Source organism: Trachinotus anak, unplaced genomic scaffold, assembly GCF_046630095.1.
Source record: "Trachinotus anak isolate AG129_WGS33_773 ecotype Australia unplaced genomic scaffold, CSIRO_AGI_Tana_v1 ptg000003l, whole genome shotgun sequence".
Lineage (NCBI taxonomy): Eukaryota > Metazoa > Chordata > Actinopteri > Carangiformes > Carangidae > Trachinotus > Trachinotus anak.
The window spans coordinates 5133323-5158006 of NW_027273854.1; the positions used below are offsets into that span (position 1 = coordinate 5133323).

Sequence of the window (24684 nt, forward strand, 5' to 3'; positions counted from 1 at the left end):
GTTTAATTTACAAAGACATGAATATAGACGCAAATTCTCACATTTGAGATGATAAATAAGTTAAATGAAGTAATTTATTATCATTTAACTAATTTATTAAACCTATCATCAGTTCAGCAGTGCATGTAAATGTGTGTTAATTGATGGTTTGTGATTGGTGTCAGTAATTAAAAACATACTACACAGAGCTGGAGCAGTTGATGAACCGGTGAATGATTCACTGGGAAAGTAGCACTAAAGCCAAAAACTCACTGGTTGCAGCTTCTGAAACGAGTCTTTGTCATCTTTGTCTTCAGCAACATTCAAATGAAAATCTTTCATCATCTTACAGACCAAACAATTGGTTGATCAATCAAGAAAAGATTGTCATATGAATTGATAATGAAAATAATCATGAGCTGCAGCCGTAGAGTATAATTGTATGATTTTTATGAGCTGTGGTGTAAATGTCCGAGTGAGTGAGCTGACTGATGGAACATGTTCTGGTGTCTCAGATGAGTGAAGGTGAATTTAGAAGTGAACACTTGTTTCCAGTAGTTTGGGTCCAGCTCAGTGTTTCCACGCTGAACCAGCTCACATGTTCTGACCTCACGTGGTTGCAATGTAACACACACACACACACACACACTAGTAAAGAATGCATGTATAATGCGTTGCTTTGCTGCGGAGGGATACGCAGTCAGGTCGGCTGCTTGAACTGCTTTAATCCTCTGGTCTGCAGGAGAGAGCTGTGCATTGTTGTTGTTGTTGTTGTTGTATCAGTCTTGGTCAGTTGGGGTGGGGGGTGGGGGGTAGACCACCTAGCTCCCCTCAGCTGTGGGTTGATGGGATATCTGACCCTTGCACATCTCATCTCCGACTCCACCTGCTCTCGTCTCTGGACTTCTCGAGGCCGTTTCCACCTCAAAGCCCACAACAGGTGCGACCTCTCTGATCTCCAGCCGCCGTCTCCCACCCCGACTCTGATGTTATCCATTAGTGACTGACCTGAGAGCACAGATAACTGCTTATAGGTCAACACCTTGCACTTAACTCAGCCTGCACACACACACACATCCTGATGCCGACATTACAAACCATGCAGTCACACTGAATGTGGTTGCATGTGGAGTCCCCACCCTTTGCTCTGTCCCCGGTGCCCCAGTGCCCTCTGAGCCTCTCCCCACCCATCTGCTGTTCGACTCTGTGTTGCGGCTGCCCTCTAGTGGCTGCTGGCTGGTAACTGCACCCTGAGCACAGTCCCATAGGCCTATAGGTTCTGTCGCACAGGGATTTGCAGGAGATTAAAGTTAAAATTAACCTGCTTAAAACAGCTGCGTCCCTTTTCAACCCAAGCTCCCGCTTTTGCAGAATCCACTTCTACAGATTACTGGTCGTGTCCGTCTAGACGGAGAGATTCTCCATCACTGTGCATCAGCTGGGGTTTTTAAGGACTGGACCAAAAGTGTTTGTAGAATTGAGTGTTGAAAAGTGTTTATATTAAAACTGATTTTAAAGCAGGAAACTGAGGTAACAAAATTAAGTTCTTCAGACTGTTAAACACAAATGAGACCCAGCTCTACTCTATGTACATATAATATCAACATATATCTATATCTATATGTAATATCTACATGTAACCCCTTCATTACAGGTTCAGAATGGTTTTAACTTTAATTTACCTTCACATACTGTTTCAATTTAACATATTTTCAAGCACCAAAAGAAGAAAAAAAGTCCAATATTTCACAAAATATGAAAATATTAACAAAATTTTGCACAGAAAAATATTATTTTCAATCCCTTTACTCAGCTCTTTGACAGATTTATCGTGTGAACCCTGCTGTCACACCCTGCTGTGCATCATGCGTATATTTGTGGTTCAGCCCGCATCACTCTTCATTTATAGCAGCAGCGGGATGACACAGATAATTCATGTGGCTGCTGCTTCATCACATGAAATCTCTCCACGCCACATGTTGAGTCAGTGCAGCGCTCCCCTCACCAGCAGGGGACAGGATTCACACTCTGAGCTGAAGAGTTTCCAGACCTCACATCCTGGTACGAGTGGAGTCGAGGAGTTTTACTGAGAGCATCAAACCCAGCGTGTCCTCCGCTGACCCTTTCTGTACTTTTTTCTGAATTGTTGCAGCCTGTGTTTAGAGAAAAACACCCCATCGTTGCGTCGTCTGCAGCCTGGTTTGTTTGTGGCACACCAACGAGAAGCTCGCTCAGCAGTCTGAAACTCATCACTCTTCTCCTTCCTGTGTATTTCCTGTCAGGCCTCGGCCTCTGTCTCCTTCTCGCAGCTCTGTGTTTTAATGTGTAGGAGGACAACTTTGTTTTGTCTTGCCAGGCAGCCACAGTGGAAAAAAGTCTGTGTGTGTGTGTGTGTGTCTGTTTGCGGGGGAGGCCTCTGTGTGTTAATCTGTTGGCCCGCGGTCATGTTATGAGTATGAAGGGGATTAAAACATATCACCAAACTAATCTGTCCGTTACACCGACAGCCGCGCTCCCCTTCGTCCCGGCCCTCCCCCTTTCACTTTCCACTGTTATCAGGGCGCAGAGGGGCCGTGGCAGGAGCCAACGAGGCATCGCTCCTCTGAGATTAGCAGCGCGTGTCAACCTTTGATTTCCCGACTTACAGGAGCTTTGTGTTGGCAGGTTGTGATAAGGGATCGTTAATATGAGGTTTGCATCTTCTGCAGGGTGCAGCGCAGAGAGAGGTTTTCCCCGCGTGCTGTACATTAGGCCCACATGCAGATGATGCAGGAGCAGCTGTCTGCCTGCTCGGGCATGCTTCAGCCTAACAGCAGACAGTGTGGGTCACTGGCAGGAGGCGGTGCTATTGTCACAACTCCTCATGTGTGACTGTTTGTCCTCCTTGTAAACTGTAACTCAACGCCTTTTTGTTCATTTCTCTTTTGTCCACCTCTTGCTTTTTGCCCCTCTTCACGCTCATCCTCCTCTTTCTGTAAACGCCTCCACGGTTCATGAAAAGGAGAAACAGAGAGAGAGGGAGCTGGACCGACACAGGCCTCTTGTTTCCAAATTAGGCGCTGCTCCCTCCCTGCCAAAACTAACTGTTATTGTGAAAAATGTGATATGAAATCCCCACTCAGCGCTGCCACCGTTGAACTGAGCGCTTGTGTATTTTCAGATATTGAACCCTTGTCTGGCTCTCCACCAGAGATGCACTATGATCCAGTGGCTGCTTCTGAACACCAGCAGCCCTCTGTGAGTTCCTCACGGCTGCACGGGTGTGGTCTTTTCTCTCACATCTCTCCCTCCTGGGGAAGAACCAGCCCTCCTCCTGTGCCCGCCGGTGCTCCACTCGTCCCCCTGCAGGGCGGTTCCGCCTGGCGGTGCGTTGAACCCAGAGCTCTGGTCTGAACCACAGAGAAAAGAGAACCCCCCCCTCCCCTCACACACACACAGCCACAGCCCTCTGACTTTAAGAAGAACCCTAATTACACAGCCTAGTGTATTTATACTCTGCTGTGACTCAGTGGGACATGTGGCGTGTGTTTGTGTGTATGTGCGTGCACAGGAAAAATAGCCTTTGTGTTCACACGTAAATGCTGTGTGCGTGTGTGTGTGTGTGTGTGTGTGTGTTTGTGTGTATTAGTGAAAGTGTGTGCTGACTCAAACTATTTAAACCTGGGATAAAGTGGAGTTTAGGAAAGAAGAAATAATTTTGGATGCAAATGAAAAGTTTGAATGTGTGAGCAGTAAAGCACATGGTTCAGTTCACTTTGTGCACAAGGCCTTATTTAGTCTGGTATGACCAGAGCCAGATAAACACTATGTTTTAATGACATTCAATGTTTTTTTTTTTCTCCCACAAGAAGTAAACACACCTCATCTCACCAGGACATGTGCTAAATTATCAGTGATGTTTCACCACGTTCAGACTAACATTAGTTCATGGGGAGATCTGCTGGTCCTGAGCCAGTTCCCCATCGCCTGAACAAATAACACTAGTGATGCCACTATCTGTGCTTGGTCTGTAAGACATAGGAGTTAAGCAGGCATGGAGGAGCTAAAGGAAATACACTACTGAGTTGCATTATGGGAAGTGCAGGATCCAGGGTTTTGGAGCTTGACCCATACACAGCCCTAGAGGGGTCCTGTGGAGTAAACTACGAAAGTTATGTGTCTCACAAATGTGTCTCGTAACACACATGACACATTGATTTTTTAAGTATTTAATATCTGGCATTAATTAATGAAACAGGGATCCACTCATAAAGAAAAAGCTTCAGAGTGGTAACAGAGGTTTGAAACCACAGGGAGCCCTTAAAGTCAGGATGTCTTATTCTCTGCTGCATCCATTTCATTTTTTGGCCTCTTGAGAGTCCATAAAATTTATCAAAGTGTAAAATCAAACCTTTAAAGCAACTGGCAATTTTGAAGGAAAGCTAACTTTAGTGCTGTAATTTCAATTTACTACGTAGTTTTGCGTGTTTCCTGTAATTATATATGTATTTTTTTAGTGCACAGTGCTCTAGTTTTCATAAAATATACAAACAAGTGTTGCAGATAAACTTAATGTGGAGACTTTTAACTGCTCTACACATCTGTTCCTATAAAAAAAAGAAAACAGAGAGAAAGACAAATCAGAACAATGCAGCTGATACCATTAGATAATCAAACCATTAATCCCTCCTCTCTGAGCAGGAACTATTCAGGCCTGCAGTGTGTGTTCTTGCAGGCGAGGCGCAGATATCCAGAGGGTACAGTCTCTGTGCGTATGACGGCCCTCGCTGGTCGAGTTGATACTTGCCCTGCTGTACGGCAGGTGAAACCTGTCTAACCTCACTGGTAACGGATGTGCGCTGTGATGAGCGTTGGAGGGGAAAGCCAGTCGTCTGCAGCAACATGGTCACCTGTCTGCCGCTCTCGCACGTATCCTGGACACCTGGCTGTTTGGTGAGAACTCTGCTGCGTGGGCGCCCGGACCGGACGGGGGCAGGGCAGCGCAGGGGAGGGGGGAGAAGGTCACCTTTCTGACTGATTTAGTGGCGTGGTGTTTAGGTGTCACTGGTGCTGTATGGGTGGATCCTGTGAATAGGAGTGAGTGTGTGTGTGTGTCAGAGAGAGAGAGAGAGAGAGAGAGAGAGAGAGAGTATAGGTTTGATAAAGAGGTCATATTGACATCCAGTCACAGCCGTTTTATTTCCATAGCCTCCTTCTCTTTGTCCTGCAGCTTTTTCCACGCTCTCCTCTCATTATCATCTTCCCTCCTCTATATTTTCCCCTCTTAAGCAAAAAAAAAAAAAAAAGAAAGGGAGTGAAAGAGTGAAACACAGCAGCAAGGCAAATGTTTTCTTTTCTCTTTGTGCTGGAAATTGGCCTCTTTCTCTCTTTCTCTTTTTTCGTTGTTTGTCTCCCCTCTGGCTGGAGGGGAGGTGGCAGAGGCAGGGCCGGCTTTTGTGGAGTTTAGCGCCGGGATCACAGCTTTGTCACTGTGTTTGTGCCGCTCACACACACACGCACACACACACACATGCAGCACACGTGCGACCACCGGGCTTCCTCTTCAAGCAGCACAGGAGAGATCTACAGTGGATTGAACCTATCAGCAGCAGCCTGCAGGAGACATCTCCATCTGGGCTGTTAACCGCTGGAGCCGGGGCCCCCTGCTTCGAGCCTGACGTCTGGCCTCAGCGATGTCCAGTGTTTTTGGATTAAAGAGCAGTTGACTGTACAGCGCAGTTGTTTGTTTGCGGGTGACTGTTGAACCGGTTCATGTGGCGGGAGCGAGCGGCTGTTTGGAAACGGATTGAGCAACAAAAAGGAGGAAGAAAGAGAAAGCAAAAGAGACGAGGAGCCGACGGAGCGAGGGATGAAATATCTGATGCCTGCTGTTTTACAGAGGGTCAGAGTTTGGGAGAGAAATGAGAGTGAGGTGAAGGGATCTGTTGGGCAGTAGAGATATAGAGGGAGGGTGGAAGAAAAGAAAGAGAGAGAGAGAGAGAGAGAGCAGTGGGAGGGAGGAGAGACAGAGGATCCAGCCCTCTGGGACAGCACTGTGTGTTTTGGGGGTGGACAGAGTGGCTTTGTATGCAGAACATCACCGGACACCAACGGGAGGGACGCTGTCAGTTGTTCTCTGTGTGTGTCTGTAGTGAAACCAGACCTACCTCTGATCCATCCCAGCGCCACACACACACACACACACACACACACACACACACACACTCCTCCATCTGCTGCCCAGGAGCCTCCTTCTGCTTCCTCTGGACTGACCCCACCTCCTCCTCCTCCTCTTAGAGTGTGTGTGAATGTGTGTTAGAGTCCCGAAGAGCTGATTCTCGGAGGTCAGGAGCGACAGGCTGTGATGTGGAACTTGTGGGATTAAACTTTCCGGAGCCTCTGCAGTGACAGCGATGGACCGGAGCCAGGGGACGGGGAGTAGAGACTCTTGAGGAGGATCCCACAGGGAGATTTGGACGCCCCATCCTCGCTTTGTTTGATTGTATCCTCTGTATTTCTGCGTCTGAAGACCTCGTGGTTACCTGAGTGTGTGAGCAGCCCATGTGGGCAGTGAGGGATGCGGATCTGAGCAAACTCCGCGCCCCGATGCCCGCTGCTATGCTTCCGTGCCCTGCGCCGGCCGGGTCTGACTGGAGCTTCCAGAACCCGGTGGGGGTGGACTGCAGCTCCCCTGAACCCCGCTGCATCTGGCTGGCGGTGCTCCGCGGCACCACGGGCCCCGCGCCACCGCCATCCCCGCCACCCACCATGCCCACTGGGCACAGCAAGAGCTCTCATCAGCCCAGGGTAAGGAGGGGTCACCCATCTTTATGGAGAGGTTGCATATGGAGAGATATGGAGTCAGTCACCTGCTACAGTTACATGATGGACTCCATCTGTACAGTTTTACATATAAGCTTTATAAGCTGATATGGTCAAAGTTTATGCACTGCCAAAATAGGCAATGATTATTTTTTAGATGAATACATTTTTTTTTTGTCCATAAAATGTCAGGAAAAAAGGACAATTTCCCAGTGTAGGAGCCAAAGGCGTCATCTTCCAAATGTTTATTGTACAAGTTAAAAACTAGAGATACATTAGTGAAGCAGAGACTTTTTATGCGATACATGTTAAAACAATCAATTGATTATGAAGTTTCTGTTGATCTACTAATTGCTTAATCCTCTAATCATCTCAGACGATATAAGCAGCCAAATCCTCCTGCGTTTACACACAAAGATGATGCAAATGTATTGTGATTTTTTTGCGGTTCTCCGAGAAACAAGCTGCCACACAGTGATATCTCCAGAAACCGCCCTGTGGGATTTGTCGGTCATTTGTGTCAACAGAGTATCCACGTTACTGCACCCATCGTTTGAGGCGTTAACCACCCAGCCGCTGGCAGACTCTCTAACCTGTCACTGTCTCCACGCAGGAAGTCGTGTTGCCTTCAGGCTCAGTGTTTTCGACTTTCCAGTACGCGCTCTGTGTTGATGGATTGGGACGCACGGTTTAATTATTACTGTATGTACTGATAATTGAGAGCAGCGCCAGCTGATCCACACCCATGGGGCTTTTTCATTCTGTCCTACATGTGACTGTTTTGTATTGTGATCATTTGGTGTTTGGCTGGTTTGAGATGAGACAGATTTGTGCTGTCATGACACATGGATTTCATTCACAGACGTGCCAAACACAGGTGTGTAAACAAAGTCAGTGATCATCTCAAGGCAAACAGACATTTGTGCAAAATAAATCAAATCAGTTTTGAATTATTCATCATTTCCGTGCTTTAAAGACACTTTCCTCATGTGGCTGTTACTATTTCCGGACACTGATGTTTACTATGACTCATGCATCGACCCTGAAGAGGGTGAACAATGTGAACTACGCAACCGTCCGTATTCCTCTGTGTTACTTTTCCTTCAGCTTTGTGTGTGTTTTCATCTGTGTGAGTGCGTACGTGTGGCGTATTGACCCCCCTCCCCTCCTTCCTAGGAGGGGTTTTCTAATTAGTGGCTAAAGACAGATGAAGGAGGAGGCTGCTAAGTGCCACTTTTAGCGAGGTGTTGTTGGAGCTGCGTGATTGTCATTCCCCACCCCCTCCATTCCCAGATGCCCCCAGTATTGAGGGCATCACTTCCCCACATTATCTGACTTCATTGTGGGCATTTATGTGGAATATTACCTCCTCCCCCTTTTTTTTTTCCTGGTTGTTACCATCCCACCCCCTCCAACCCTCCTCCTGTTTAACTGACACAGTTAAGAAATGCCACAATCAGGAATGCGAGTGTGTGGGGGGGGGGGTTGTGTGGACACAGCTGGGACAAACACACTGAATCAGAGAGAGAGATTCACTGGAAGTGAGGAGGAAGATGAGTTCTGTTTACTCTCCTGCTGTTGACGCCAAGTTGCTCTGCGTCAGTTTTCATCCACATACTCGCAGCTTTGAATCATGTGGTGTCTTTATCTCTGACATCATCACCAGTCTGTCTTTTTTGTTTGTTGTGGGGTCGTTGCGATGTCCATGGTGTGTGACGGGGGCACGGTGCCGGCTTCCATCTTTGTGCCGTGAGCAGTTATTTTCCAGCTGCCTTCAAGAGCAGAAAAATACCCTCGAATTGATAAGGATCCCACAGTGCAGGAAAAATATGGCCACACAAAGAGGCTCCTCAGACGCCAAAATCAACTTCATTCATGTCAAAGATGACAAAGGGAGGAAAAGGGGAACATTTTGGTCATAACTGTCATTGTCAGCACATCTATTTTTTCCCCTCTTTCTTATGGTTAAAAGCAGAGACAAGAGGATAAAAAAGTCCCCGGCCAGATTTAACCCACATCATACTCTAACTACATGCCACGTGCCCCTGCCCACTGAGCCACCAAGTCATCCTGTAAAAGTTATTCTGAAACTACAGCTCCTCCTCCTCTTCTTCTTCATCCTCCTCTTCTTCCTCCGTGGACCAGGATTTAAATCAAAGGAGCCAAAATGACCCTAAAAAAAAAAAAAAATTCCAGGGCAGGTTTCAGTTGGACAAGAGCAGAGTACAATATGTTTCACTGCTCAAGTAGAAAACCCTGTTTAACTGACATTGCATCATCACATGTTGGCCTGGTTTAACTGACAATGAGGTTGGACTGGTTTCTGAGCACACATGCTTTATTGATATTGACAGAGAGGTGCACGCACACACACATACACACACACACACATGCAGGCCTACATGCGTGGCTCATAAAATGTTATGTAAATTACAGAGGGATGTACAGTGTTTGAGCTCAGCTTTCAGGAGCAGCTGGTGTTTTGTTTTTAAGAGAACAGCTGGATCTTCGGACACACACATCATGCATCTCCCTCTCCAGACGTAGGATGCTTTTAGAGCTGCAGAGGTGGTGGAGCACGCCGTCTGTGTGGCCGGTGAGTCCGGGAATTATCAGGACGAGGCGGCCGGACTTGTCACCGTCCCTCTCCTGTTCCCTCTTGGCAGCTCAGCTCAGGGCTGCGGGTGCAGACAGCCGCGGCCGTCAGGATTAAAGGCTCGTCAGCATTTGTAACGGCCGTAAAGCTCCACTTTTCAAACAGGTTGCAGCTCTCAGCTGTTTAAAAGAGCATTATTGTTCTGCCCTGCTGGGGTTTTAGCAGGAGCCGGGCTCCCCGGCAGCCGCTGCATTCCTCCGTACTGCTTTACCTCTGGATGGAGTGAGGATAGGATTGTGTGTGCTAACCAACACGTACGCTGTTACTGATGATTATGACAATATCATCATGTCCCAGAAAAGCCCTATTATAAAAAAGAATATCAAATTTTTACTGGATTTTCTGAAAGATTAACATCGACACTGTTTATTTTTACAGTTCTTTATTCTCTAACCGAAGCTGTCAGAGATTTACATTTCCAACAAAGCAGATATGCTCCTCTCTCCTTGAACCACTCATTTTTTTAATCTTTTCAGTCATGCATCTTAATGATACACTCCTTAATTGAAATCAGAAGAAGTATCCGCAGGGAAGAGCCTGCTGTGGGCGTGTGTGTGTGTGTGTGTGTTGTCAAAATGCTCCACTTCACCCACTAAACAGCCCCTCAAACTGTCGTGTGGCATTACAAGCTGCTTTGCATATTCAGTTATTTCCAGTGTGGCTTTCTGTGTGTGTGTGTGTGTGTGTGTGTGTGTGTGTGTGTGTGTGTGTGTGTGTGTGTTTATTGACATCATCTTCAGGTGGTAATGAGACTCCTCAGGGCTCGGTGTTATCTGAAGAGCCTTCACTGTTTGTTATTGTAATTAGCTTCACTGGTCCAGATTTCATGCAAAAAGAGTCTTAAACAGAAGAATTCTCAGTAGGAGAGCAGGAAATACCAAATATCTTCTTTCCTCAGCGAAACAAGAGCGAGGTTTCCCTTGTCTGTGCTTCAGAGGAAGTCAAGTTTAGACTCAAAACCACAGGAAAAATTTTCCAAGTGCCTTGTTGGTTAAACTGAATGTCCGGCTGCCAGGAGAGGCTGGAGCACGTCAGCAAGTTTTTTTTTTTGTTTTTTTTTTTTGGCTTCTGGGTGAAAACTAAAGTGGGAGCAGACAAACCGGTTGTATCAAGGTGAATGTAAGAGAGGTGTATTTCTGGCTCCAGGGGGGAGAGGTCGACTGTAGACTCGGCAGAATGTCCGAGCAGAAACACACACATCTCACACGGTCCAGAGCAGCCGAGTGGGAAACGGTGCTGGCTCAGAGACCCAGTCAGACCCTGTGTGTTTTGGGTAATCACAGGGTTTGGTATTCCCAGCGCTGGGAGGGACCATGTGGTCGAAACCGGCGTGCTGGAGCCTGTCTCTCGCTGGGGCCCGATACTCCTCCTCCTCCTCCTCTTCTTCGTCCTCCTCATCCTTCTCTCATTCACTCTCTCCCTGCTCCCTCCCCTTCTCTGCCAGTTACAGTGTGTGTGTTTCAACTTGTCCAAGCCAAACCGCTCCCTCTCAGGAATTCACCCTGTCTCTTCCTCCGCTCGCCCTCTTGCTCTTTCATTTCCTCTTTTTTTTCCTTACTCCTTTTCTTTATCATTTTAATTTGACACTCCTCCGCCTTCCTCACGTTCTTCTCTATCCTGCTCTCTCACAATAGGCCTCACTGCTCGCCTCTTTGGGAAAATAACAGGGGTTACTTTACATTGTTTAGACCGCCAGACTAAAGATCAGGCTTTAAGTGTCACGTAGATTTATGGATCTCAATCTGCAAAATATACACTTCATATATATACTGAAGAATGTGCTTTGTGATGGTTTTGAAAACAAGGAAAAATGCATTTGAATGTATAAAAAAAAAAAATTGGGTTTTCTCCAACATGCAACATATTTCACAAAGAAATCTGTTTGTCCAAACTTATTTTTGGTCTTATTTTCCTTGGATGGACAAAAAAAAATTGTGGAAGAAAATGTGCAGCAAATATCAGAACATCCGGGTTTCCATTCCCCGAGAGGAGGGAGAGAGAGGAGTGAAGGAGTGGAAGTGCCTTCATGATGGAGAATAAGAGGCTATATTTATGGGAGGGCCTGGTTATCCCGCCCCCCCAGTGCTACCCCACTTCCTGTCTCCAGCTTGCCACTTCCTCATGTTGTGTGGCCACATACGGGCCTGCCAGGTCAAGTGTGTGTCTGTGTTTGTTGTGTATCAGTGTGTGTTTGTGTGTAGAAGGGGGGCAGGAAGTGAAACGTGGGGTGTGCCTTTATGTCGGGGGACCGCTGCTGTAGATGTTTTCACCTCTGGTCCACTAACAGTTGAACCAGCTCAGTGATTATTGGCTATTGATATATCAGTATTAATTAAAAGGCTATCTCTGTAATCTGCACAGATCAGACAGTGTATCCTTTCAGGGCATGTTCACGCTTGTCTCGTGCTCCTAATTTGCTGTGTTTAATCGGAACCCCGGAGCTGGTTTATTTTGGCTGGATTCTGCAGGCAAGAAAAATGTGATTCAGAGTGACGTGCACGTCGATGTCTGCTCACGTCCTCGTGCGCTGAGCTGCTGCTTGTGTTTTTGATTTGTAGCTTGCGTGAATTCGTAGGCGAAGATTTACATGTCAGCGTTTTACCTCGTAAAGTTTTGTGTTTCGAAGAGGTGTGAAATTCAACAGCAGCGCTGACTCATGTTAAACTCTGTCCTCATGAGTTGTTGACTGACTAAACCAAAATGGAAGATGCTGTGTAGGAGGCTGAGGCGACTTATCTTCGCTGTCCCAGGCCCATTATAAACATACAATGAAGTTAGACTGATCTGCGTAGTGTCCAGTCCTGACAGTTAGTCTGCAAGAATAAAAAAGTAGAAAGTATTCTTTGCCATTTTGTCCCATGACATCCAACTTTTATTTTCATAATGAATTAATGGTTCACTCTGTAAAATGTCAAAGTGAAGTATACATATTTAAATTGTTTCCTCAGACTCATCAGCCTAAAACCCAAAGGTATTTAGTTTAGTGTCACATGTAAAGAAACCAGCAAATATTCACATTTAAGAAGCTGGAACCAGTGAAAGCTTTTGGTATTTTTACTCAAAAATTAACCTTAGCAATCATGGGTCGTCAAAACCGAAGCTAATTGATATTCAGTCAATCGATTAATCTATTTATCAACAGCTCTACATGAGTCAAAGTGCAAGTCTGAAGCACAGCTGCCACTGTAAATGTATTTAACCTGATGCAAAATGTTTCTCCAAAGATTTAATCACATACTTTATATTTTGGTTTTTTTTGACATTTCTGCAGCTGTTGTGCATTGCATTGTGGGACAGTAGTGTCCATCAAAGACACATGATTTAATATACATACTAATGTCTTGAAGTGCAGCCTTAATCATGTCGCTTTCTCAGCGTAAATCCATTCACAAATTTATCACGACACAGTTATGATTAGTCTGCAGTGTGGAACTGGGCCTGAGATTTGTACACAGTGCTGTCGCTCTATTAAGCTTCTACATGAAATGTGCTGAGGGCGGAGTGATTGATAGACTGGGCTGGGATGTGACATATGGATGATTAAAGTGTTGAGCTGTCTCCCAGATTTATGACCTGTTCCTTTAAGTCAGGAAGAGTTCAGTGGGTTCAGTTCTACTCGGAACAGTTTGATTGGGAACATGTAGCACAAGATAACAAAACCACAGCAGACATGACATGATGATTCCCCCTCCTCCTCCTCCTCCTCGCTCATGCCTGTTTGGTCAGGTGATTGTGTTTGACTGACAGATGTAGGTTGTCGGGGCAGCACGAGGGTGATAGTTCTCCCGTGTGTGTGTCAGCTGAGCTCGCTGGGCTTATTTACTCGGCAGCAGGAATGAGATATTTAGAGAGCGGGTGGAAATCTGCCTTTATTCTCCACTCTGAGTTCAGATCCCCCCCCCCGGACCTTCTCTCCCTGTGATAAGACCAAGGTCAGTGTGGGTGAAGCCCCACATTCCCCACTGCCTTTGTGGCCCTGTCTAGACAGGGCCCTTCCTGATAGTGGACCCCCCAGGTGTGTTTATGGACCATTGTTCTGAGGCTGGGTGGCATGCAGGACTGACCTGGTTCAGGACGCCACAAGGAAGCTGCTAATGAAGCCAGCAGTCCAGGGCTGATGTCACTGGTCTGGAGTCTGAGGACAGAGTCGCCTTGTGCTTCTCCAGGGAATCGTAAAGTGTGTTACATCTGGAAAACCTGAATATTTCTGCAGTGTTGGTGATAATTATGGGAGAATGCAGTAGATTCTCAATAGGATGATGGAAACTGGTGTTAGCTTATTAATGTCTGCATAGTTTATAGCTAAATACACACGCATGCACACGTGGACCTACTTTTTTACATTACCTGCATCTGTAAACGTGTATCTGCAAATTATTTTACTATTATTTACCAAATCTTATAACAATATACATCCCTGGCTGTTTGAAGAACCAATGTTACAACTGGGGGTCACTTTTCTTCTAATCTAATAATAAAAAAAAAAAAATTCTATAAATCCACCTGAATCTCACTGAATCTCTCTCCCTGTGTTCGTAGGCTAAGGGGCGGAGGGATGGTCTCTCCTCAGCCGGTGACAACCCTCGGCCGCCGATGGCGACCCGGCCGGGAAGGGAGGGGGTCGGCATGGGCTGGAAGGGTCCCCGGACGCTGGTCCTCCATAAGAACTCCCAGGGTTTTGGTTTCACGCTACGCCACTTCATCGTTTACCCCCCAGAGTCCGCCCTGCACACCAACCTCAAGGTGAGACCCACAGGTGTCCACAGGTCCTTGAATGTTTGAGAATGTCTGAAATCAAGTTTCAAGGTGTTAAAAAGTACTAGACTGTGTTAGATATTGTACAGTCTTATAGAAAGGTTGAGTGTTTTTTGTGATTCAACCTCCAAACTAAAGCTGTTAAAGGGGTTTTAAAGGAAGGAGCAAAAGGTTTGGAGACAAAAGAAAGATGTAAGCTCTTTACTAGTCAGAAAAACAAAATTTCTCATTCTTTAAGCCTTTTTTGGTCCTTGTTGAATTCAGGATTGTTCTGGTGTTTTGGAACCAGCCTCTACACGAGCGAGTGGTTATTTAGCTCTTTGAGGTGTGGGGGCAAATAGCTCCAGATGTGAAATTGAGGGATATGGAGGCTGGGGCGGGGTGAGCCAGCTGAAACAAGGCCTCTTTTATTATTCCACCACCCCACCATCCAGCAGCTGCAGATAGGAACACAGATTGAATGAGATCTGTTGTCTTAGCCTGGTACCACTCACTGGCACTCCGGCTGTACCAGGCCGGCCCCGGACAATAGGCCCACTGCTGGCCTTTGGCCCCGGTTCTGTCCTCGTCTCCTCTTCCTCGAGGGTCACATGGTGCGTTTGGACAATTGGAGCCACAGAGCCTCCCGCTCTTATACGAAGAGCCTTCGTGGAAATCTCCCAAATTACCCTCATAGAGTCCAATTATCAGAAGCCTACCGGGTGCATGACCCAGTTGGGAACTAATTACATGGTGTCTGCAGGTCCTGAAAGTCTCCAAGGGTCTTTAGGTTTATTAGATCCAAACTCTTCTATTGTGTGACCACAGCAGAGACAAAAAGATCTGCCTCTTCCTGGATAATAAGAGTAGTAAAAAATCTTTATGTCCTCTGCACTTACGTCTTGTGGGGTTAGGGGTTAGGGTTAGGCCTCTGTGGCTTCTCTAATATACTGAGGCTTGGATTGTACCTCATTAGTTTGCTGCTTTCTAAGCAAATGTAAAAAGAAAGATGGTGCACATGCCTACAGAAACCCTTGTCTGCTGAATGGGGACTGTATAGTGAAAGTAGCACATGTGTATCCAACATTATCCAGCTGCAGAATGGGAGGCACGTGATGGGCAACGATACACAGCTCAAATCAAATAAACTTCCCGCAGTAAAAAGATGTTTCTCTAAATGTGCAGTGTCTTCGTGTCAGAGCAAAGCAAGTTAAAGTCCCCAAATTACTGTCAGTCACAGCTGAAGGCTTTACACCGAATTATGTTCCATATTTGGTTTCCGAGGTCTTTAAACTGGTGCAGTTTGTTGGTGAACTGCTCAGAAAATGACATAAGCCCATATAATTAAATGTGTCCAACTATTTTCATTCTCCTCTGACTTGCAGGAAAAGCATTTTTTATAAAGGTCTCGTGTGCCATGATAAAACTGAGCATGGGCATCACAAAGGCCCAGTGGTTACAGATGTGTGCCATGTAGCAGTTTGAGTTTGGATCTGACTGAGGATTTTGAGGACCCATAGGTGCACAGTGTTTGACCCAGATACAGTGTCTTGTGTCCACCTCACGCTGCCCTCTTCTCCATCCCGGATGTGGTCAGACTTGGGTTGGTCGGGTGCGGAGTGTCCCCCAGCTCGGAGCTCTATTCTGGGGTCGGCAGCTCTCCTTTCTCTGCCTCTAAACCCCCCACCATTGTCTACAGAGCCTGGAATGAGCCCACTCAGCGCAGCACAAAGCCAGGCAGTAGTCAGCCCACCGTGCCCCTAACCCCAAACTGTCCACTCAGCTTAGTACGCCCGTGTGTGTGCGTGTGTGTGTGTTCGTATATGTGTGTGTGGAGGTGATCAGACAAGCTGCATCTCTAAAATCTCCCCACCACCATCCTCCTCCCTGCTGATGTTTGCCTCACACATGACGTCATGAGTACCTGCAGACGGTCTAACCTGAAAGTCGGCCTCTGAGCTGGAGCTGCTCTGCAACATCAAAGCCTCATAAAAAACGAACCTGTCTGCGTCAGAAGGATTGGCTCCAGATGTCGGGGAAGTCGCTGACTTTTAGGAAAACTCGTAAACCCTTCAAATGACATAAAAGTTACTGACAACTCCTGCTGTGATCTGAAGTTAATAGAGATGTAGATCCGGTTTTCTCACTCTAGTCACTCTCATACACTGGATATCTACAGGTCTCAAAAAGCATTGATTTCAGTTTCCTCAAAAAAAGGCCTTCTATTGAAAAGCCTTAGATTTCATGCTTTAAATATTAGTTGTTATGTTAGTCATAAAATGTTTTACTAGATATTTGATCGTTGTAAAAATCAAGACAACACACAATTGCATTTGAATTCCCTTAATTATTAATATAAGAATAAAGTTGTCAAAGTTTGTCAGTTCCAGTCACTTATTTAATTTCTCTGTAAAGCACCTCGACACTGGTTGTTTCCTATGAATGAATCTGAATTGTCTCTACGTGAATGTGAGCAGTCATTCTGTCTCTTTCTGTCCTTTGCAGGATGAGGAGAACGGTAACGGGAAAGGTAAGTGTCCTCTCTACTTCTCTTTTTTATTTCACCAGGCAACACCTTAAGACCTTATGCAGGGGGATAACTATGATGTAATGAGCTGGCATCTCCTGTCGCCTCTGCTCTGCAGCCTCTCTACGCCCCCTACAGGACGTTATTCAGCACTGCACCTAAACTGATTCAGTCCAGCTGCACTCATATGAGAACAATAACACACAATATATGTTAAGTATTAATAAATTCCCCAGTTAAGGAAAGTCATGAGAACAAGTACTCAAAAGGTCTTGTCTTTAAACACCAGGAGCAACATTTATTTTGTTTTTGCAATTCAGGATTTTTACAGTTCGGCAGGTTAAATCCTAAAAATCTGCTTTTCTTCTTTTTTGTCATTCAGGGTACCAGAAAGGTCGACTGGAGCCGATGGACACCATATTTGTGAAGAATGTGAGAGAAAAAGGTCCGGCCCACCAGGCGGGCTTGTGCACAGGTAAAAGGAACATATGGTGCAGGAGCATTAACATCCTGATTTGCATTGGAAATCTGTCTCCTGGTCATGTGATGCCTCAGGATTTAGTTTTGTTTTTTAACGTCTGTGTCGGTGATATAATGCAGATTCCAGAATGACAAGTCAAATTCACAAGTGCATTTGAATGTGACAGAGCTATTGAGGTTTTCCTGTTGTGTCTTGCTGCTGTAACAGGGCCACAGTCCACTCCCACCAGCACTCTGAGCACGGTTAAATGTCACATCCAGAGAGTCACATACCAGCAGGAACATACGCAAACACACGCACTCGGGGCTCTTTGTATGTGTTTGAGCTTGCATGAAGTCACCATGAATACATATAGACATAGTTATCGGATGCCTCTCCAGGAGCAAAACACTAAGATTTGATTGGTGTGGATTTTTTAAATGCTTTTATAAAAAAGGACGTTCTATTTAATACATTTTAGAGACAATAATGTTGGTTTATCATAATGAATAATAATAAAAAATAAAAACTATAAATATGAATTTGTTTACACTGAGGCATTGTGTATGCCACACCCATGCCTAACACAGATAATAAGCTTCATGTTTTTGTTTTTGTTGACACACCTTGGCCACTGGGACATTAATAAAAATCGGTTGCAGGGTTGAAAGTACAATATTTTTCAGCCGAATGTTCTTGTTTTGATTGCTGCTCATTTCCTCTTATTGCCTCTTGGCACAAGCCTTGTTCTTTCAGGGAAATGTGTCTGTGCTTAATGTCTCCCTGGCCGAGCTTGGCAAACCATTACGGGAGGTTTGCACCTGCTTAAGAGGTCAGAGGTCGACCGGTGCGATAATATGTCTGTGCTCTGCAGGGGATCGGCTGGTGAAAGTGAACGGAGAGAGTGTTCTGGGGAAGACGTACTCCCAGGTGATCGCCCTCATTCAGAACAGGTAAGACCTCCTGCCTGTCAGCACTTTGAGCCGTTGGTGTGTTAATTCACTGAAGTGTCTGTTTGCTTTTTCTTTGCAAGCTTACCACAGAGATGACATACAGCCGAGTAACTAGTATTAGTTTTACCTACTTTAAAAGCAGGAGTAGCCTGAAGCAGTGTGTTCAACGCGCTCATGCCCTACATCGTCCCAGAGGGGGAACTGACTTTTTGTTAGACCCCAAAATCTACTGGGAGGTCAGAGGTCAAGGGCAGCCACAGACTTCTTCTCTCTAAACCCAGAGTGTCTGCTGATACCAATTCCAATCCAGCACCAGTGCTGTCTTTGTTTATAATCCGTACTTCACACTGTGTGGAGCTCATAGGGGTCAATTTCAGATAAGGTAACATGAGACCTGGGATTCCTGTGGCGCTAACACTGAAGTTTATAATGTCACTGATGAGAAAACTGTGTTTGATGCAGACCATTTGTGCCTGGCTGATACCTGATCCACTAAATGAAGTCATTACTAGCCCTGATACCAGTATCCCTACAGCCATAAATTATTGATATGAATAGAGAATTCAATGTTTATTTTTACGTCTTACACTCTGTATCAAGCACCAGGTCAGGATTTTTGATGCAAACTCCTGTGGTGGTTTAGCATTTTTCTCCTCACCCGGTGTATTTTTCATCTCTATCTCCTGTTTATCTTCCTTCTTCCCGTCCTCCCTCCAGTGAGAGTGTGTTGGAGCTCTCCATTATGCCAAAAGATGAAGACGTGCTTCAGTTGGTAAGTGTGAGTATGGGATTTTTCACGCATCTTATCCTCAGACACACCAAACTAGCCTCCACATGTCATGCATTGCACACTCTCATACATGCCCATATGCAAGCGGAGAAGTATTATTTGTCCAGTTATTTTAGGACACTTCAGGAAACTGTGTATTCTGCAGTGCTCGTTGGCAGAGTTGAATCAGGATTCACATCATCACTGTCAAGGAATGTGGAGATTTAGTTCGAATGGCTGGAGAGTGACTCAGACACTCGCTGCCCTGTGTTTAGATTACAACACACATTCATTAAAAGCCGCAGGTATCCGACTGTTGGAGCTTACATTTGAAAAAAAAAAAAAACAGCTCTGTGCTCGTTCACACACCCATGTACTGTTGAACACATTTTTGGCGCTCCACAGGTTGCTCCATGCTCGCTCACATGATCAGACATGCATCATCCCTGAGCCCCTCCCACTAACCTGGACCTACATGTCAACAACACACTGAACCAGATCACCAGATTTACACGATCTGTCCCCCCCAACGTCAGTGTTCCTGCCAAAACAGCCCCTAAACTGGGCCCCCCCCCCATGTAAACCCACTGCCATGTCTTAACATTATAAACCCACTCTTCTGTCTTCACACTCCTCCCCTCCGCTGCTACGCCTGTATCTGCTGCATTCCTAGCATGACATCACCAGAGCTGCGCCTCCCTCCACACTCCCACAGGGTGGAGTAAGACAGAGAATGAGAGGGAGGAGAGAGGGAGTTTGGAAGGATCCAGCAGAGGAGAAAACAAGGAGACCAACAGATAGAAAACTCATGAAAAAAAACATAAAAGGGAAAAAAAAAAAAAAAGCAGAAGATCGAATGAGAGGGTGTGAAGTTTGAAGGACGGCAGGTTGTAGCAGCAGGAGTGTCGTGGCAGGAGTGTTGGTGAGGAGAAGTCTCCTGTCCTCTTGCCTCTTCCTCCTCGGTGTCTGTGGTGACTACAATCTGAACACGCAGGCTGAGCAAAGGTTTGGGATTTTAGTGGACGGCCTAGATCAATTAGGTAAAAAGCTTTCAAACTCTGTGTAATTTAACTTCACTTAGACATGAAAGCAGAAAAAAGGATTGTGTGCAAGGTTGTTTTTGTTTTCCTGGTGCTGTAAAGTTGTAAGAGATGCTTTAACTGTGACAGCGTGGCTAATTGATAAAGTAATCTGTCCATTTTAAGCTTGTTATTTGCAGTGGATTCTCTTAAAGCAGCACAGTGTATATACTGTATCCTGTCTATGTATACACAACATTGGTGAGTGTGTGTTTTAGCAACTGGTGGCTGTGCATGTTGAATGTTGTGGCTTTTGCTCAAGGCAGTTCATGCAGTTTTTTAGCCGTGTAGCATGTGTTTGTGTTGAGAGCTGAGGCCTGAGGCACAAACTGCAGCAAAGAGACGGTATCACTTTAAGACTTGTTGTGTGGCATGAAGCTGTCTAATAGAGTTATGGTTAGAGCACATTTTCATTTAAACTCACCACATACACACACACGCACATTTGCTTTCTTCCCGTCATTTCATGTCCCATGTGTTTTCTTCTCCAAGGCATACTCCCAGGATGCCTACCTGACAGGCAACGAACCCTTCTCAGGGGGAGCTGAGAACCTCCCACCACCACCTGCCCTCTGTTACCCACGCACCAAGACCACGCCCCCTGCTGGAGCCCCTCAGTCAGCCCCCATGGGCCAGAACCAGCTGGATAACTGGAGTCGCTGGCCAGGCTCTTCCAGCCCCTCTTCACCCCTGGATAACCGCTCTGCTGTGGGCAGCCCCGCCAGCTGGCAGGAGGGGCGCGCAGGAGAGCCAGGAGGTGTGGGTCACAGCAGCCCGGCCCACCGAACAGAGGAGATCCAGTACGGTATGACCAGCCAGCAGCCTCAGGGCCAGACCAGGGGGCGGTCCTACTCTTCCTCTTCCTCGTCAGGAGGCCCCTTGTCCAGCCCGCTTCAAGTCCATTACCCCAACCACCACGCTGCCAGTTCCTCGCAGTCCCAGCCACGAAAGTCCAGCTCAGCCTGGACCAGTCCTCCCCCACCCCAGCTCAGCCACGGCCGCAGTGAGCGCTGCCAGCAGGCGCTCTCTGACTGGTACTACAGCCAGCTGCCTGAGCACTCAGGACGCTGCATGCAGACCCGCCACCGCAGCTACTCTCAGGACCGGCTCAGTGAAACAAGGAGGCAGCAGCAGCGGACAGGTGGCTGGCCGCACAGCGCCTCCCAGGACACTCTGCTGTTATTACAGCAGTCAGGACCAGGGCCCCACGGAGAGCCCTGCTGGTCGTATGGGGACTGGGAGGGGAGCCCAGGTAGGGGCCACCCTGCCCCTAACTATACTCGAACTCGCTCTGAAAACCTTCTGGCCCAGTACGATCGTCATGGTCGCTCGTTAGAGATGCTGGACCGAGCGTCTGGACTGGTCTCACCTCGCTTTGAGAGGCCTTCATGGCTCCAGCAGGCTCCCCAGCCGCCCCCCAGGACTGACGCCTACCCAAGGCAGGGGAGCCATTACGGTGCAGCACAAGCTCCCCCGATGTCCCGACACACACAGTCCCATTCTAAACACCACCCACAGCCCCACACCCAGGCCCACTCCCAGCCCCAGGCCCAGCAGGCTCCCTCCCAGACCAGGCGGCTTCCCCCTGGGCAGAGCATGGACGACCAGCCAGTGGGCTACCGCAGCTACAGCCCCTCTTTTTACCGCAAGACGGGCCGCATCATGCAGCAAGCCCACTCTTTCAGGGACCCTTCATACTCTGGCCCTCACTTGAACTGGAACCCGACGCCTAAAACCAGCCCCCCAGAGGGCACGGCGGCACCCCTCACCTCCTCCACAGCATCCCCCCTTGCCTCCGCCACACCCGAATCCCAGGACAGAGCGTACAGGCCAACAAACCACGAGAGGGAACGAGGGTCAGTGGAGGGGCAGGCGGAGGTGGTGCCGCAGACCCAAGAAGTGGTGCTGAGGCAGAAACCTCCCACCGGGCGGAGGAACGCCCACGGCATGCGTCATCCCCACTACGCGCTGCCCATGGACGGGCTAGAACCCTCTTTGTTTTCTTCTGATCCCCAGGACTCAGCCCCTGCCCCTGGCTCCACAGGAGATGTAGCCCCACGCAAACCAAACGGCAACCTCGCCCCCCTCCCCATAGAGGATGACTCCCTGGCCTCCATCCCCTTCATCGGTGAGTAGGGAGCGTCTGCGCTTCATCCTGAGTCTCTTCTCCTGTTTAAATCCCCTCGTGAAAACTCTGACTGACCTTTGGATGTCATCGCTTCCATTATAAGGTGTAATCCACAGCGAGTGTTTATTGAAAGTTAGTGAAAGCTTAACTGGGAGGAAATGCAAAGCTATAATTCAGACAAAATGACAAGTTTGGGGGAATGTGTGTGTGTTTCTTTAATTTCCTTCTTGTCTGTCTGTTCAGGCTCCGGGCTTTTCTCAGATGCAGTTTCCATTCTCTCATTGAGATTTTGCTGGTGTGTGTGTTTGTGAATGTTGGCGTTGGGTAATACTGGATCTTCCCACAGTCTTACAGACAGTATTTGAGAACAGTAGTTTTGATTGAATCATGTCTGATGGGAGTTTACTAATGCAGCCTGCCCCCGGTCTCTTAAGGTCACCTCGCTGCGCTGAGGAAATGAGGTGGAGTTTGACTTCCTGAACATGTGTGTGATTTTGTTTATGTGTGTGCAGGGCAGTGCTAGAGATTTACCATAACTCTTTGCCTGCTTTCATTTGCAGTTTTCACTTCAGTAGAAACTTTTTTATTGTTACAATTTCAGTTTTTCACCTTTTAAAGGTCTCATATTGCATAAAGTGAATTACCATCGCTTTGTAGATTATAGTGCAGGTCTAGGTTCTATATTAATACTGTGAAAGTATCAAAGCCTCAGTCCACACAGAAATGCACACAACCTGTATTCAGAAACTGAGCCTTAAAACGAGCCATCAGGACTTCTGTAACTTTGTGATGTCACAACAAAACAGTCACTGCTCTCAGCCATGTCCCAAGCCCCGCCCACCTGGATCCCCCATCCAACCTTGCAGGATTTGGTTTACCTTTAGTGTTTACCTGAAATCTGCTATATTTATTTTCAATCACTCTTAAAACAGTCAGCCAATCAGAAGAGAGGCTCAGAGCCTCTACTCTGATTGGCTCACCGACCTGTTGTGACTAGAGCTCCAGAGAGAAGCCTGAGAGAGGAGATGTTAAACTACACTGAGATTGTTTTTAAATGAATCCTCTTATCGATATCAAAACTTCAAATAAAAAACAGGAAACTAATAAAATATGGGACCTTTAAAATTTGGATTTATAAAATTAGAAAAGCTGAATGAACACAAGTTTAGTCAATCATATAAAGAGTGGTTTACAGTATTGTTCATCGAGAAGAAGTTATTGTATATGATTAATAGAGCTGGAAATCAGCTGTATGAATTGACTTGGCATGCTCTGCACTTTTATTGTAGTTCTTTATGGTCAGTTCACTGCAGACAATCTGAAATTTTGCCTGTAAAATACAACTAAGGAAAGAAAACTTGCAGGATTTACAGTTCTGTGTCTGTGTGAGGCTGTTTGCATGAATATGTACAGTTATGGCCGACATACAGTATGTTAGTGTCAGTGGGAGGGAGCTGTTATCATGTCCCGGCTTGTTCCCAGCTCTGAAAGGACTGAAAGCAAAGGGGCTCCGCAGGCTTCAGACTGGCTTCTGTCACTTGACGTGCACAGCAGCCGTAAAGTCAAACCATAGGCAAACACAGTTTTTCAGTCAGAGGAACTATGCCTCAATCACCCTGTCACCGCCTGAGGAAAAAAAAAAAAAAAACGCTGCCTCCCTTAATGCCGAATAGATTCAAATCAGCTGACTTGGAAGCTGTGACCCGATTCGGAATGACCGCTGATATTTGAGCCAAGCCGCTCTCGGCCCCAGAAAGTCATTTAAAGAGAGAAAATCCAGTGGATCAGCAAACCAGGAGGCATCTGTGTGCCTCTCTCTCTCTCTCTCTCTCTCTCTCTCTCTCTGTCTGTCAGGACACATTCTTGCCTCGTCCCTTCACCTGAATTAAACGAAACCACGCAGTCAGAGCTGCAGGCCGGGACACGTTTAATGGCCATAAACTGAAACTAGGCTAGTTTCTCCCCATAGACAAGAACTAGCTTTTCTCTTCTTCTGCCTTTCTACATCTCTTCATCTCCCTGACAGAGATGCAGATACGATCTGGGTATGTTTGGGAACATACAGTTTAATAGGCTGTCGCTCTTATCTGTGAGGTAGCGAGCACAAAGACGTGTTGAGTCTGAAGGCAAATGTGTTTTTATGACGTCTTCTATGGAGATATCAAAGTGTTTATTATTTTTCTATTTTGGTGGCTCATACAAAATGAACAACATAAGAAGAGGCAGTGTTTTTCACTGTGTGCCTGCTTAGAGTCTTTCAACATGAATCTGAGCTGTAAATCACCAGGAGGTTTTTTTGTGGGGAACAGTAGGGGCCCATACACTCAGCTCCCACCCTCAATGCTGCGATTGTGCTGCTCTGGAAGATGAAGGGGTTTGTGTGTCTGTCGATGACTGTCTTTACTAGCTGGACCCTGAACATGACAGACCAGGAACAAGGCCTTCTGTACTGGCTTCTGTCCTGCTTCCAATGGGCTTCTTGTCCCCTGTGGCTTGTCTTATAGGCACCAGCCCCCTGTTTTTTTCCCTCTGGCTTTCTGACTCTCAGCTTAATTCTTTCTTTTTTTCAATTTTTTTTCCTACATTTTTGTTTTTCTT

At 46.6% G+C, this 24684-nt stretch overlaps 2 protein-coding genes across 15 annotated transcripts in view; one reads left to right on the plus strand and one right to left on the minus strand.

Moving 5' to 3' along the window:
- The window catches only part of rpl19 (ribosomal protein L19), a 198000-nt gene that overhangs the window by 133656 nt on the left and 39660 nt on the right, over positions 1-24684 (minus strand). Inside the window, exon 1 of one of the 2 annotated variants that reach the window (XM_071468696.1) lies at positions 16084-16090. The exons of the other annotated variant lie outside the window; for it this stretch is intronic. Within the exon in view, the coding sequence (XP_071324797.1) occupies positions 16084-16088 (5 nt within the window). The 5' untranslated portion in view covers positions 16089-16090. Of the gene's footprint in view, positions 1-16083; positions 16091-24684 lie in introns of those variants that run through there. 2 annotated transcript variants of the gene reach the window in all.
- The window catches only part of arhgap23a (Rho GTPase activating protein 23a), a 69771-nt gene that overhangs the window by 27631 nt on the left and 17456 nt on the right, over positions 1-24684 (plus strand). For 2 of the 13 annotated variants that reach the window (XM_071468313.1, XM_071468330.1), the window contains exons 1-7: positions 4977-6765; positions 13976-14179; positions 16676-16700; positions 17080-17172; positions 18032-18110; positions 18828-18888; positions 20451-22086. In XM_071468313.1, the coding sequence (XP_071324414.1) occupies positions 6520-6765; positions 13976-14179; positions 16676-16700; positions 17080-17172; positions 18032-18110; positions 18828-18888; positions 20451-22086 (2344 nt within the window). In that variant the 5' untranslated portion in view covers positions 4977-6519. Of the gene's footprint in view, positions 1-4805; positions 4912-4976; positions 6766-9235; positions 9377-13975; positions 14180-16675; positions 16701-17079; positions 17173-18031; positions 18111-18827; positions 18889-18947; positions 19920-20450; positions 22087-24684 lie in introns of those variants that run through there. The other 11 variants (XM_071468339.1, XM_071468368.1, XM_071468384.1 and 8 more) reach the window with 9 other exon arrangements.